This window comes from Clytia hemisphaerica, unplaced genomic scaffold (assembly GCF_902728285.1).
Source record: "Clytia hemisphaerica strain Z4C2 unplaced genomic scaffold, Clytia hemisphaerica genome assembly, whole genome shotgun sequence".
NCBI lineage: Eukaryota > Metazoa > Cnidaria > Hydrozoa > Leptothecata > Clytiidae > Clytia > Clytia hemisphaerica.
This window is the reverse complement of record NW_027104166.1, coordinates 1,335,637-1,352,008: the sequence shown is the minus strand read 5'-3', so window position 1 is coordinate 1,352,008 and position 16,372 is coordinate 1,335,637. Positions and strand designations below refer to the sequence as shown.

General features: G+C 36.0%; 2 protein-coding genes across 2 annotated transcripts; one reads left to right on the top strand and one right to left on the bottom strand.

Annotated features, from left to right (window-relative positions):
• Positions 1-49: 49 nt before the first annotated feature.
• On the top strand, positions 50-1,330 carry LOC136814165 (uncharacterized). Its single transcript, XM_067070679.1, has one exon. The coding sequence runs from the start codon at positions 182-184 to the stop codon at positions 1,328-1,330; it is 1,149 nt and encodes a 382-aa protein (XP_066926780.1). The 5' UTR covers positions 50-181.
• An 839-nt stretch (positions 1,331-2,169) lies between these two features.
• Positions 2,170-10,796, bottom strand: LOC136814164 (uncharacterized). The gene is made up of 9 exons (XM_067070678.1): positions 10,776-10,796; positions 10,240-10,309; positions 8,120-8,285; positions 7,067-7,251; positions 6,125-6,306; positions 5,557-5,689; positions 4,125-4,289; positions 3,015-3,140; positions 2,170-2,719 (listed from the first exon to the last, which is right to left on the bottom strand). Exons 1-9 carry the CDS (start codon positions 10,794-10,796, stop codon positions 2,487-2,489), a joined length of 1,281 nt encoding a protein of 426 aa, XP_066926779.1. The 3' UTR covers positions 2,170-2,486.
• Between the last annotated feature and the right edge of the window lie 5,576 nt (positions 10,797-16,372).

Here is a 16,372-nt window from a genome sequence, read left to right as displayed (position 1 = left end):
ACGGGCTGTAAGCAGGCAGGTTGGATGCGTTTCGAACTAGCCGAGATGGCGGTCACGAAATTGAGGATTTCCAGATCAAATTCACTTCAAAAAGTAAAGAAATTTTGAATTCAAAGACTAGAAGTTTACAATAACGGTAACTCGTATTTAACATAAGCATTGTAATAAATTACACACAAAAATGTTACTTTCAAGAACGTCAAATGTGATATACAAGCCATCGTATTATTGTTTGCTGTCAAATAAGTTTTCTGCTGGTTTTGCACCAACAACTTGGCATTCTTCTTCTGCAAATTCGCTTGTGAGCCAATTTGATAATGAATTTAAGAAGACAAAAGAGGCCTCTTACATTACGTCTTTGCTTCCAAATGAACTGAGGAAACATAAAACTGTCACTGTAGTCTCCTCATCGAATAAAAATAAAAATTGTGATTGTGATGACAATAATATTAGAACAACTGCTGTTTCAATGAGTGAACTAAGAAGCTCTTCAATATTCAAGAAAATAAATCCATTAGAAGATGTTTATGTTTATCAAGTTTGCAAGAAAAAAGAATTGAGTGGTAGTTGTATATCTGTCAATGGAAGAGAACTGATGCAAATGAAATATTATTCTCGCTTTCCTGCAACTAAATGTATCAATATTGGTAATAATGCATCAAATTCCAATGAGTCTCCTCTCTTGAATTCTCAAAGTATTGGAAGTACAGAAGAAAAGCCTTTAAAGAAAAGCAAAGATAATTGGAATGATCTACCAAGTGAAAGTCAAATGACAGAAATGATGCTTTATTTTCATGATCAAGCACCAAAGTTATTCACAACATTGGGTTGGTCATACATTCGATGCAGTTATAAGGTTGTCTTTGAGAATCAACTCATTGGAACCAAGACTGAAACATTAAATTCTTACATTCTTCAAATCAACATTTTAAAAAACCTTACAAAGATAGTGTTGTATAATCCAGAGCTCAGCATCCTACAAATGAACAAAAATTCAACTAATGGGTCTATCCATGTTAGATGGCAAGTCCAAGGAATTCCACGCTACATCAAACCTCTTTCTTTGATCGGCCTTGTTGATGAAAGGGAATCTTCAAGATATATTGATGGGTATTCAATTTTCTATATGAAAAGCGATGGATTGTATCATAAACATATTTTAATGAAGATGACCCCAATGAAGAGTGATGGATTTAGACCTGTTTACTCACAAATATTTTCAAATTTGATGTATAGACCAACACTAAGACCTACCGTAAGTTGGTCTAATGTCGACATCCGTCTTCTAATTTCGACACCCTTCTTTAGAGATAGGAACAATAGAAACTGAGGAAGGTCGAAATCGCTGATTGACTTTGTCTAGCGCGATAAGAGGAAAAATCTTTAGTCTATCAGTGATTTCGACCTTCTTATTATTCCTATCTATAAAGAAGGATGTCGAAATTAGAAGACGGATGTCGACATTAGACGAACTTACGGTAGTTTAGGAGCAAGTAGTGTCTCTCAACATTTAAGTAGTAACTCATCAGAAATGTAAAAAAATTAACATTCAAATATTTATTACTTAGTTGATGAAAGTTTAATTTCATTACCCCCTGATCATAATCTACATAATGTGTACGCAAAGTACTTTTTAACACAATTTAACAGCATTTCTTAATGTAACCAAACAAATTTTATTTTTGCGTATTACTGTAAAGTTTGTTCTTATAAATATTGATAAATGATTTTGTATTTGATTTTAATTTCTTGATTTTTGGATTGTCATTACCATGTAGTATATTCCAAAATCTTTGTTTGCAAATGCTAAAAATTGAAAAACCCATTCTTTGCTTTATTTTTCACCATATAAACAAAAAAAACCTTCTCGAGAGTCTGACTTGTTAATGTTGATAGTAGATGATTGATTAGTTCCCTGATAATTCTAGATTCGTGTAATAGGGTTTTCCATAAAGTACCAAATGCCTGATTTTAAAACAATTGCCTGTGAAATAAAGAAAACATGTGTCTGATTGGCTGAAAACTAAAGAAAATGTGTTAAAATTGTGCTATTTACTTTATAAATTTGTGTGGATTAATTTTTGCAAAATTTAGTGCTCACAAAAAATTTAAAATCCCAAATTTGGCCAAAACCCCTAAGAAAATGAAAGGAATTAGTGAAAAACAATATAAAACAAATGTCTCTACAGTAAGGTATTTTAAAGGGCTAAGAACAAGAGAACATTTTACTTTGACCTTTTAATCAATAATAAGATGGTATATAGTACAAACATAAAAAAGAAAATGTATAAAAGAAATTAAAAAGTAATAGTTATAAAAACGCACATTCATGAAAACACTTTTATTTTATAAATTATAGAAAATGTAATCGGTATATAAAATCCTATTTATAAAAATGAACCTGGATCCTTAGAAAAATATAAATTTTATTGATTGTGATACCTAAAATTACAAGTTTGACACAATTCAGGCCTGTATTTGTTTGATTAACAAAGGGAGCATGCTTTTTTACAATTTTTGATCATGTAGTTGTAGTGTTGACTATTCGAATTACAATAGCCTTTTCCTTTCCACGAGTTGCACCACTTGTTGTTATCTTTACAACTCGAGTTATCACATGATTTGCAACTCTTTTTACAATTCGTTTTAACATATGCATTGCTTTTACAGTATCCATATCTAGCCCAACCACCACAGCTTTTGTTCTTGTCAACACAATCTAGATGAAATAAATATTGAATAACACTATAATGTTTGGATATTGTTGGAGCTCTAATTTTGTCGTTTGTCGAATGACAAAGTTTATGTAAGTCTATATATGTAGGTCAATTTTGAATGGACATAAATACAGCAAAGGGCCTTTACCCTTTCAAAATTTCTGTCGTAATGTAATGTCATTGAAGTCTATTATATTTTCTTTTTTGGGGGGATGCTCGGGGGATGCTAAATTTGATCTATTGAAATTTGTATGTTTACTACTAGGATGTCTTTGTAAAATTCGAGTCATTTTATACCTTTATTTCCACCGTCAGGTTTTTTGGTACTATGGGTGGTGGTGGTGGTTGTGGTGACTTTTGGTGGTGCAACTGTAACAACTGGTTTTGAGCCATCACAATTCATGCGGAAGCTTGGCGGTGTTCCTGGAAGAAATGAAGAAAATAAGAAACAAGTGCTAAATCAAGTCTGATAGAAAGGTGAGTCTTTGATTAAAATTTTATTCAATAAATTTGGTTATTACAAACTATAAGAACATCATGCTTTGATGACCAAAATTTTAAGAACGAAAGTTAAGAACATTTTAAGGCTTTGCGAACTTTAAACCAATTTCTTAAATACTTAGAAAATTGTGAAAATGAAAATATTTTTGGGCTTAAAACTCAAAGGTTTTAAAGTTTGAAAGATATGTAGGCGATTTCACGAATTTCTTGAAATTGCTAATTCACCAAATTGATTCTTGTAAAAAATTAATGAAACTTTGCAATATGGTTAGACTATGTTATAGTCTAAGACGAATCACTATCAAAGAAAAAAGCCCAAAGCCGAAGAAAATTCGCAAACGGGTTTTTTTTGCCGAAATGAGTTTACAGTCGGTAGAGTTGCTAGTCTTCTTCGAAACTCTCCCGCCGATTTTTTTTCCGTATACCGCCATATATAACGCCATACCGCCATCTTTCCCATCTTTACTATCACTGTAACGGACGATAACATCGTCTACAATATGGTCTGCAAAATTAAATCCGAAGTTTCGAGTTTACTCGCAAATTGTTTTGGTCTTCGAAGATAATAAGTACCTTAAAATTTGGCGGATTTGACGGACTTGACTGAAATCCGCCAAATTAAGTTCCCGCCAAAATGTCTTTTTTCTGCCATCCACCAAATTAAATTCCCGTCAAATTAAACATTTTGAAAATATATCTCTTTTGAGGTGTTTTTGCTATTTTTTCGCTGTTTTGACGCCATCTTAAGGTTAAATTTTTAAGCGACCGCCAAATTAAATTCCCGACAAATTTAGTTTTTTCGTCCATCCGCCAAATTAAATTCCCTCTGAAAAAACATTTTTGGCCATCCGCCAAATTAAATTCCCGCCAAAATTTCTTCCTTTAAGGTATTAAGTTTGCACTTACCTCTTTTACACCGGTCGTGAATGATATTTCCACATGGGAAAACTTCTCTTACCAAGTTGTACAAAGTGATATCGTAATTGCGAAGTTTTGATCGTGTATTGACCGGCCCGTGGACGCCATTAGGTCGGGCCGCGTAATCGTTCACTTCAAAATAACTTTGAACACCTATCAGCAAAAATTATGATTATTAAGAGCAAATGTCGTTAAATTTTTAGTAATTTTGGCCCTAGTCAACATCGTTCCCTGATGATTATCGGCTTTTTTATGCGTCATTATTTTCTGACGACCATCAGTAACGTAAATAAAGCCTGGATGGGATAAACGAGGATGAGGTTGAACTCTGGTCTACTTTAATAATTTGAATCTATTATTTAAATCAATGTATCATTCTCTTCAAAGCTCTAGATCAATTACCATCATGTCAAAATCGATCATCATCAATCAAACAAGCCATCCATTCAAAGAAACGTAAGTTGATATAATCTATCATTCTTTGCTGTTGTTTGGGAATGGGTAAAATATTTTGAAGGATGTCGTACGCTACATATTCGTTATTCCTTCAACGGGCCTAAGATGGGCGCTATGCCAGAAAAACAACTGCTATTCCCCATGTTACAAAAGTCATTTCTTGAAGGTTAAATCTTGCTTGGGTTTTAGCCGAAATGAGATACCCCATACCCCAAGGATTTTTCGTTTACTGTTAAGAGATTCCCTGGACTTTTTGCTTAGTTTTTGAGCTACAACTATGACCATAATAATTGGCGCAGAAGTAATTTCCCTGCAAAATTTAAAAACCGCAAGTAGAGTTAGAAAGTAGAATTTTAACTCTGAGTTTTACTACGAGACTTAAGATCTTTGAGGATCCAAAAGCTTGTGAATGATCCGACTAGGCTGAGAATATGACCTGGAAGCCATTATACCACTCCCAAATTGAAATATTCGATTAGATAAAGTAGAGCATGAAAATGTCATTTTCGCCCAAACTCTAAATTCTACAAAATGATAAAATACCCAGAAAATGCCAACATATTCTGACCATGATTGTACCCTCTTCCTCTTGGATTTTCACAAAGTCCCAATAACTCCCTGTAACCTTTACGAGCACCGCCATCCACAAACCCGACCCCTCAAGACTTTTTTCTCAAATAGTGCAATGTTTTATTCCTATCGTAGTTTATACTTATTGGTACACGTTTTTCATAAGAACAAGTCATATAAGAACATAAGGAGGCTTCGATGACCAAAATGTTAAAAACAAGTTAAGAACATTTTAAGGCTTTTGGGACTCTGAAACACTCAGTTTCTTAGGAAAATGGACACACTCACAAAATGGGGGAAATAAGAACATGTTAGGAACATTTTTGGTTCAAAATTCAAAAAGTTAAGAACATCCAAAATTTTGGATGTTTTTACAAAAGAAACGTGTACATACCTTCAGCAAAGTATTCTTGTACTGTACTCATAGCATACGTATTTCTCCATAATCCGCGATATTTTGCACTGTTGTAAGCACGTTGGAGACGACCAAAATAACCTGGAATCCCTCCACCACGAATAGCCACTTCCTGTATATCATGATAAAATCAATTTGTTTCAAACGAATAAAATTTCACGAGATTTAACGCGAATATTTGCTATTTTCATGAGATTGCTGACTCACGAAATTAAATCCACGTGAAATTTTCGAAATCTTATGATTTTTAGCGTAAAGTACACTGTAATGTAAGTGTGCTATTTTTCGGGTTTGTAGGGCTATTTTCGACAAAGTTTTGGCTGATTAAATTAAGTCCACGCTAAATTTTGCTGACTAACGATATTTTTAGCTCGTTAAATTAATCCGACCAAAGTAGTTAAAACTCCTAGTTACAGAAAAAGGAGTTTATTAGCTTGTTATTGTCGAAAATGATGTCTCAAATCTGCATACCTGATTTGCTGAGGATCGCCGACAATTCACGGACTCAGCGATATCGCGTTTTCAAAATGGCAGAAATTTGACTCACCGAAATACCATGTGAGAATTCATGAAGGAAGATGTCTTCCCTTCGATAACGATCACTGCTTCGACACAACAAGTTCTCTTCGCCACCAGTAGAAATTGGGATACCTAGCGTTCCGCCAAGACCGCGAGCTCGGGTATCCCACCAACTTCCCAAATGGCGATGCTCAGGGATAGTTGTTGTTCCTAAAATTATATTTACAAAAATATTGTTGCTTTTTCTTCGGAATCTTTTTCTAACAGTTTGAAAAAATTATTTAATAGCTCGGTTAACTTGGGTGATGAAAGTATTCGCATGTTTTGTAGGCTGTATAGATCTGTAATACAGACTTCGTGCTTTGCTTACTTTCAGATACGAGTGCCAGATATAGTCCCGTGTGTGGAGCAAAGTACAATTTCAGCTCTTCACTTCTCTAATCTTATTTGTTTAAAATCGGAAATCAGGCTAGGAAAACATCACCCAGTTTGATTCATGACGTAATGCTTCCACGGAAATACCCCGGTTTTAGCCAGTAGTGGCAAGTTTAAACTAGACAAAAGTTTTATAAAATTTGCCACTACTGGCAAAAACCGGGGTATTTCCGTAGAAAACATTACGTCGTGAATATCATGAATTTTAGATGCAATTTTCACTGTGAAGAAATTGTGGTAATCTCTTTTGCAAGCAATGCTTTGGACAGAAAAAAAATTGGAAATGAGTGCTTTTATAATAAAGATAGCGAAAATGGTGATGAAACAAAAAGGCCCGAAGTTGTGGTTTTAAGGTATTTACCGAGTTTATATGTGTGTGTTTTTGCTGCGACGGAGGTGGTAAGGTTCTAATTTGTCTAAATCCTGACTGACTGACTGAGGACGAAGGTAAATCGACACATTTACCGTCCTCGATTTTGCTTTTCGTTTCCGATAAGCTAAAGTTTGAGGCGAACTCCGGAATTTGAACTCTTACCTTCATTTTCGGCCATTATACCAAGTCGTCCATAATTCTTATATAATGATTGTCTGAGTCGAGGTCGATCGGCCAACAGGAAGCGAACAACGTAACACGCTCTGTTCAAGCCAGCATTCGAGACACGGTTGGTACTAACAATAGGTATGCCATACGCATGCGTATACTTTTGATAATGGTTGTATCTAGGAAGGGGAAAAATTAATAAAATTTTTTAAAATTTTGTAGTAAGCTCCGATGAGTTGTAAGCTCTTGATGAAATTTCTTTTGCCGGTAAGGAAATAGTTCTTTGAATAATCGAATTTCAGAGAATCGGAAGTATTGTTTTTCACGTAATATTCACAGCAGTAGCGTGGTGGGTTGACTAAAATTCGGGCAAACTGGAGAGGCAATTTTAGAAGATTTTGATTTTGACGCCCGTTATGAAAAGTCTCTCTTTTTGGCCTAAAATTGCCATACCTAAAGGGGCGTCGAAATTAGTAATCGGAGAACACCACGCTACTGTTCACAGACAGAGGAAGATAGTCGAATGGTAGCGCGCATTTTTCCCATGGGAACCGTGTTAATGTACATGATAGCGAGGTATCACCTTTTGTGTCGTGTTGATGACCTAGATAATGATCCTTGGGGTCATATACTGAACCATAAGTCAAAAAAGATATGTGACCGGTTTGATACACGTTTTTTTATAGAACATCCAAAATTTTTTTGAAGCCTACGAATGTTTTTAATTTTTCTTGATAGTGTATTTGTTGAAGTCAATTTCTCGGGTATAAATGAAAGGTAGCTGGGCATAAACACAATTTCTTCAGATTTTGCTTTTATTTTTAACGTCGATATTTTGTCAAGTCAAAATAACACTCACTGTAGGTTTTAATCCGTATTTGGATATTTAGAAACTTTGCAAAAACTGTTCTGTAGACCCGAATTATAAAAATTCTTAACTTTTATTTGTAAAGGATAAATACGTTGGCAAGAAGATGGATATTGAGTTTTGGGGATTTTAGAAATTTTCTAAAACTCCTTAAAAAAGGGGGCTTTGAATTTCGATACCTTGTGATGAAATTGAGGTGTCTTGGTACAGCTGTTACTCGTCCACACGCATGCGTATCTACTGCATTCCCAGGTCTGTTACCACGGAAAGAGAATGGTTTTGTTCTATCCAATGCTTTATTGACTTTCTGTTTGATATTCTTTGGTAAATTATCAGTGAAAAATTCTAAAAAAGGGAAAGATTATGGTTGACTCGTACTGTTTTCCTGCATGTTACGTTCGCGTTCGCGGCATTCGACTTTCATTTTATAGGTTTCCTTTGCAAATAAACGATACATGTAGATTTTCTTTTAACGAGTGAGATTATTTACGTGGGTCCCGTGCCCTTGTGGGTCCCGTGGGTCCCGTGCCCTCGTGGGTTCGTGCCCCCGTGGGTCCAAAAAAAAAAACCCGTGGGTCCAAAAAAAAAAACCCGTGGGTCCAAAGAAAAAATCCGTGGGTCCGAAAAAAAAACCCGTGGGTCCAAAAAAAAAACCCGTGGGTCCAAAAAAAAAAACCCGTGGGTCCAAAAAAAAAAAAACCCGTGGGTCCAAAAAAAAAACCCGTGGGTCCAAAAAAAAAAAAACCCGTGGGTCCGAAAAAAAAACCCGTGGGTCCAAAAAAAAAACCCGTGGGTCCAAAAAAAAATCCCGTGGGTCCAAAAAAGAAATCCCGTGGGTCCAAAAAAAGACCCGAAAAAAAAAATACAACTTCGTGGATTTCATTGGTTGGTTTCCGGAAAAATAAATGTCTCGAAACATTCTATTGTTTGCTTGTGTGTTTTAAACTGCGGGTCGGTTTTAGATATTTGCGAGATTATGTATCTGGAATTCTCTACGGCTACGGCTAAAGCGGCGAGTAAGGCAAGTAATGGCGGGTGAAAGCAAGTTCGATATTTGACGTACGGCATTATGTCGACTTTGCTTATAGTACGGGTGTTTTGGTGTTTTTCCCGTACAGAGCACAGTAGACGACGACATGTCGCCTTTGGTGATGACCCGCATGGGCAGCCGTAGAATATCTCTGATACATAATCTCGCTATTGTCTGCGGGAGACTGAGTGTTCGAAAGTCTTTTTCTCGAGTTCAAGGTAGGACAAAACAGTTGAATATCAACTCTTTCAATACCGCCAGAAAGAGAAAGTTTCCGGATTCTAGCAATTGACAAATGAGAAAGTTTGTTGCAGGGCGAATTCTCACTGTTGAAGAGACTTGCTTTATTTTTGCTTTAATCGAAAGTAAACTTCATTAACTTTGAAGAGACCCCTAATCAGACCCAAATCAGGCGATCACGCCAAATTTCAAGTTCAATCACTCATCACGAAAAATGACCAAATCGAAGTTCATCACGCAATTATCGGCAATACATACAGAGCAAAATTTCGTTTAATCACGCATCACGCTCCAAAATTTTGTCAAATCGTGATCACGTTCTAACTTCCAATCAGGCAATCAAGCCAAAAAAATTCGGAATCGCGCCATCACGCTTGAAAAAACCCCCCGGTCACGCCATCACGCAAATCGCTGGGGAGGCCTCTCTTTGAAGAAAATTCAGTTTCAAAGCGAGTGGATGTTTCTATCAGAGGCTATAAGGTGAAGAAGACGTCGTTCCAAAAGGAACGATTTTTTGGGATTTTTTTTGGACCCACGGGTTTTTTTTTTTTTTTTGGACCCACGGGTTTTTTTTTGGACCCACGGTTTTTTTTTTTTTTTTGGACCCACGGGTTTTTTTTTCGGACCCACGGGTTTTTTTTTGGACCACGGTTTTTTTTTTTCGGACCCACGGGTTTTTCTTTGGACCCACGGGTTTTTTTTTTGGACCCACGGGTTTTTTTTTTGGACCCACGGGTTTTTTTTTTGGACCCACGGGGGCACGAACCCACGAGGGCACGGGACCCACGGGACCCACGAGGGCACGGGACCCACGTAAATAATCACACTCTCTTTTAACCAGAAATCATGAATGTATCATGATGAAAAATGCTGTAATCTACTTACCAATTTTTGCCCACGAGAGATTTTTATTCAGGGTTTAGTATCCCTATTTTATAATGGCCTTCTGAACAGTATTCTTAGAAAAGACATGTTACTTTCGTAAAACTTGCGTAAAACTCTGTCGCTACAACAAATGCCTCGACTTACTGTAGTTGTAAAGGTCTACGGGGCCGGTGTTCTTCTTCTGTCCTGAAATTGAGAAGTGAAATTTAAAGAACTATAAAATACAATGTGATGCATTGTTTTGGTATGACATTTCGACCAATACAAAACTGAATGCAGTAGCGCCAAAAAGAATAAATTTTTGCGGATTTCGCAGATTTGGGTGTCATCCGCGAAATTTAGTCCTTATCCGCGAAATTTTTTTGAGAAAAACTCGAAAATGTCAAATAACTACTTTTAAAATGCTTACTAGCATTAAAAAAGCGCTAATGTGCGTATTTTGACAACCAAGATGCACAAATTGGTGTAAAAAGGCACAATTAGTGAAAATTGGTCTCCCTATAGTGTTGCCATCCGCGAAATTTAATCCCTGCGAGAATTTATCCAATTATAGTATACAATGACAATGTTAGGTTTTTATCATAAGTTTTACATACAAAGTTCAAGTTTTGTTTTCCTTGATACCAAGCGAATCGACAGGAAATTATACTGTACTTTGGTATATACTTTTTTCAGCTCACCCAGTGCAATCGTAATACCATATTATATGGCGGTCAAGGCATGCTCAAATTAACATAATAGATATTGTTTGTTAGCTCCTGGATTCTTTTAGACGATGCTATCGTCCGTTATATAAGCGTATAGCATGTTCATACGCATAGTAAGGGCGTCAGGGTGGTTTACGGGAAAAAAGTGACGGCAGAGTTTGGAACAGACACTGTAAACACCTCCGCCACTGTTTAATCTGCCCGAATTTATCACCTCCAAAACTATTCCCTTTTTTAGTAATCCTGTGTAGACGATCCTTTAGAAGATGACTTTTCATTTTGCCTTGGAAAATGAATGGAAATTGAAGAAAATATCACAGTCTCTTCAGCTCCTTGAACTTACTCTTCAAAGCCAAAAGCATTCTTCTACAATTGAGCACTGAATAAATCCTTGTCTGATTTAGGACTTTTGTCACAAACCTATCTAGATTTTTGATGTCTAAATCAGGTGATTTCGAGCAAAAGATAAGACTGTCTCTTAAATGCTAAAAACATTTTCAAAAATTGATAAACGGAGGGAGGGATTGATTTAGATCTCAGGAAGTTAAAATATAATCGGAAAATGAAAAGACGGGTGTGGCGTTTATTAGGCATTTGAAAGTAATGAAAGTGGGCCACCATTCTCTCCATCCCATTGTCCCCCAAGGAAACTTTACAAACCTTGTGATTCGGTTAACAATATATCGCAACAACGGCGAATAAAAAAACTGACTTCATTGCTTGTACGGTGTAGTGACCAAACCGCAAAGAAAACGGTGAAAATATGTATGTAAGAAAACTTCCTTGTAAAGTGAGACCTATCTGAAAGAGGCTCTCTGATAAACTAATTTAGAACTAGTGCTAAAGTTGACAGTTATATAAACGACGAAAGGTCAAAAGAATTTGACACTTTTGAGAAAGATCTATTTACTTATGATTGTATATCAACATTGGATAAAATATGATAATGTAGCTTTATATACAGACATATTATGACAACTGCAGTGTGTTTAGTTTCTGTTATTTATCCTCGTGACTAATAGTTTAGAAAAGTTATTCGTCAATACACGTTTTTTTTTTATAAGAACGTCAAAAATTTTCGAAGCCTTCGGATGTTCTTAGTTTTTTGGATTTGAAGCCTAAAAATGTTCTTAAAATGTACTTATTTTCAGCATTTTTTGAGCATTTTGATGTAATTTCTTAAGAAATTGCATATTATTAAAGTCTCCAAAGCCTTGGTATGTTCTTAGAATGTTCTTAAATTTTTGGGCCTTGAAGCCTTATGTTCTTATATAGTTTGTTCTTATAAAAAAAAAAACGTGTAGTTCACGACTGTGTAATACACCTTCTTTTTCGTTATAAGAATGGTTTTTTGATATTTTAACTTTTTGAGGATAAAAAAATCCTATCAATATTTTAAGTTATCTTTCATTTATTTAAAAACTAAAAAGTACATCACTTGGAGTTTCGTGCAAACTTACGCACTAATCCCGCACTAATGATACAGAAATGATTGAGAAAATTTGAAATTCGACGTAAAAAAACAAAAACATAACTGGATAATTGGTGCAATAATCTTAGGTAATAAAAAGAATGGTGGAAGCATTAAAAGTGTTGAAGTCTGAATCGCAGGCGTAATTGTATATTGGTTATCATCCTTGACTCCCGCCTGGGAGGCCCGAGCTCGATACCCACCTAAGATTCACTTGGCAAGTGGATATATCTTCGCTCGGGTCAACCCATGCCATGTGAGAGGAATCGGGTACCATTACTCTAATATAAGAGTGTGGGTAGATTAGACAGACATAATGAGGTGCCATGGCACTCATAAGGTTCGGCCTCGCGTGAGTATCGCTCTCCCAGTGTCGTTCGAGTGTCATGGAATACGCCATGACTTGGCAGCTCGTGTCTGTCAAGTCAAGTGTCTGTCAGCGCCGTGATTCCTACTCGTGAATCGCAGACCTCTGCAAAACTACTGGAAGGTTAGTCCTGCATAACTTAAAGCACGATTTCGTTAGAGAATGTCAGCATCCTTAAGAAGTTCTTAGAACATCGGCAAATAAATGTCTCTCAAAAGCACATGTCAGAGTACATGTTTATTTATAAGAACAAACTATATAAGAACACTAGGCTTCGATGGCCAATAAAATAATGAAATTAAGGACTTACCTTTAACCTTAACTTTTTTTTTGAAATGCAAAATTTCCAGCGCCCAACATTTTTTGAAAAATGTGAAAAGGAAAAATGTGAAAATTCCTAGCTTGTATTTAGTTTGTACCTTCAGAGTTAAACAATGGTTTTGGTACCATTGAAAAGGTATTTTAATACTCTTTCTAAAAACATTAGCCCGGGGGGAGGGGTACTACCCTAGACTATGCTATAGTCTAAGACGAGTTTCATCTAAGAGGAATAAACGTGAAGACGGGAATTTTTTTTCGGGGGTAGCTGTTGTCTTAGACTATATCAACTCGGCAAAATTACGTTTTATAATATACAAACTATATTATATCATAATAATATATTATACGGCCGATAGCATCTCTAGTACTACCCTTGCCGACCGACGGGGGTGCTCCGCTGAGGCACCCTTCGAGGGACTAATTTTTCTGTTTTTGTGTTTTTGCGATATATGGCAAATTAAATACGTAATATACGTCTGCCGTGTTTGAAAGGTTAAAAACATTTTTAGACTAGAAAAATTTTGGATGTTATAAAAAACATGTATGTACCTCATTCCATAAGTGTAATGTATGAAAGCTAACAAAACCACACCCTACACCTCCAAATCACCCCCGTCGAGTTTCGTCTTATGACGTCAATAATTGGATTAATAAATCAATCATTCAGTGAACATTTCAACAGTATGAAATTTGATGAGCACTTCATGATTGATTTTTTGATACCCTGCTTGTTTTTTATACCCCTATTAGTCGTGTACCTAGTGCAAAAATGCTCGTATCAGTTTCTGTTTGGTCAAGTGCATGGTTTGTACATACCGGTCCGTATTTTACCTCAAAAATGCTCATTTTCAGTATAAACCACTCTTGTGTAGTTTTGCTTAGAATTTTGGCTGTAATGTAAAATTCGTAACAGTTGTCAAAATTTTATATAATATATATACCGTTTAGCGAGGGGTAAATTACTCGAAAAAATCTCGTACACTTCTTAGAAAAATCACAAAAAAATCACGCAAAAAATCAAAAATCAAAAAAAAATCACAAAAAAAATAAAAAAATCATAAAAAAATCACAAAATCACAAAAAAATCACAAAAAAATGAAAAATTCACAAAAAAATCACAGAAAAATAAAAAAATCACAGAAAAATCAAAAAATCACAGAAAAAAATCAAAAAATCAGAAAGAAATCACAAAAAAATCACAGAAAAAGATCAAAAAATCAACAAAAAAATCACAAAAAAATCACAGAAAAATCAAAAAATCACAGAAAAAATCAAAAAATCACAAAAAAATCAAAAATCAAAAATCATTTCGTACGCTTTTTTCGAAGTGATTTACACTTAAATAAGGGTGAAAAGTCGAAAATTTTCTTTGTCGCCCAACCATAGTGGGCAACATATTTTTTTGGCCCCCTTAATTCGATTCCCACGCTGGGGGCCATGAGAGCACTTAGAATTGGTAAAATTTGGACAATATTTTACTGTCGATTTTAGAAACCCATCCCTAAGTTCGGTTATAACTGCTTGAAAAGAGGAAAAATTGTAGTTTCTTGCAATTTTTTTTCCAAACTGAGGCTGGGCATGTTCTTACAATGTTCTTAATTTTTCGCAAGAATTTCAGCCTCAATGTTCTTATAAACTGGTAAATAACTAATAAAAAAAAACTTGATTGGCACTTGCAGTTGCCACACAAAATTTGTCCAAAAAAAGTTACAGGGTGTCTTTATTTCGGCATTTTTATTGATTTAGACATCATTGATGGAAATCTGAGGATCTAAATGTTGCTTTATCTGGTCTGCATTTTTTACATGATTCATTATTGGCGTGAAATAATTTTATTTGCCAGTTTGTTTTAATCGAGCTGGATAAAGATTTTTGAAAATGTATTTTACTTACTGAGTTATTAGACAGGTACGAGCGTACGAGCCGGGAAGTATCTTATCCGTTTGGTGGACAAACTTTCTTTGGGTTTTTCTTGTTCCTTTTGGTAATAAGAATATTTTAAGCTTCTGGGCCACCTGGATTTCTTACCTGGGTATCCATAATGGCGGATTTTTGGTCATGTGACCCACGGTAGGAAAAACTGAAAATTCTTTCAACCCAAATATAAGCTTATCAATATCATATTTCAATCGATCGGAAATTTGACACTGATTAATTTTGAGATACAAAGTTGGGTCTGTAAACTTTCCTATCTCGGGATATAAGTCACTTTCGTTTTCTCAGGTTTGGCTGCTATTGTAGGCGGGCTTTCAAGGAGTGAGGCAATTCTTTTAGTCATATCTGAAGAAATATACTTTTTAACACATCAAAACTTTATGTGCTCCTAGAAAAGGCATTAAAAATTGTTTGTGCAAATTTTCATTAAGTTTGCAGTAAAAATGTGTATTTTACAGACCAGAGCACAATTTCCTTACCGTCGAAAAAAGATATTTTTCTCTCAAAATTGGCCTTTTTCTCTGAAATGAATGAGTGAAATGTTTCCCAACAAAGTTTAAAGCCAATCACGTCTCCGTAATCTCACTCTGAGGGGTACTTAGCAACAAAATAAGGGCTAAATTTGTCTGGTCAGCACTTTATAAGCATGATTTACGGTAAGAAATGATTCCTAAAGTTTATAAGAACTGGAAGTGGCTTGTGAGACTTAGAAGACTGGAATTAAGCTTGGTACTTACGTATTAAAATGTGGCGTTTAACAGTATACCCGGGGGTGGGGGGATACTAGGGTTGGCGGATGAGGGGTACGTGCGGACGGGACCTCCGAAGACCGACCCTTAGAGAGACTGATTTTGGGTGAAACTGTGACCTGTAGAGAGACTTTTTTTGAAAAATGTACTTCGATTCCTGAAAAAAGTGTACCCTGAGAGAATTTTTGCACTTGAAATCAAAAAAAATTCCTAAAATCGTGAATTTTCCGACCCTTAGAGAGACTACTTTGAAGGGTGAAAAAACCGACCCTTATCGTCCGCACATGCACAGCACCCCGGGGGGGGGGGGGGGGTACTCCAAATGGAGGGTACGGTATGTGCCGCCCTTAAGGGTACCTTTTTTGGACTTCCAAAGTCCCGCTAAGGCTCAGAAAAATCAGAAAATCAAATTTTAGTCCAACTAAGGGTCGGAAAAATAGGAAAAGTTCAACTTTTTACCCCCTGAAAGATCGAAATTTGGTCAAAATTGGTCAAATTTATCCCGCTTAGGGTCGTAAAATTCCCAAAATTTCCTTTGTTTTCTCCTTTTTAGTCCTGGTAAGGGTCCAAAGTTCGAAAGTCGGGCGGCACCCCCCCCCCCTGGGCCCAGCACCCATTTTTGCCTAAGTACCCCCCCCCCCGCCGGGAAGTACACTCATTAGTCATACTACAATCATGGACTTTAATGTTTGAGAAAAACACTGGAAAATGCTCTGGAAAAACCATG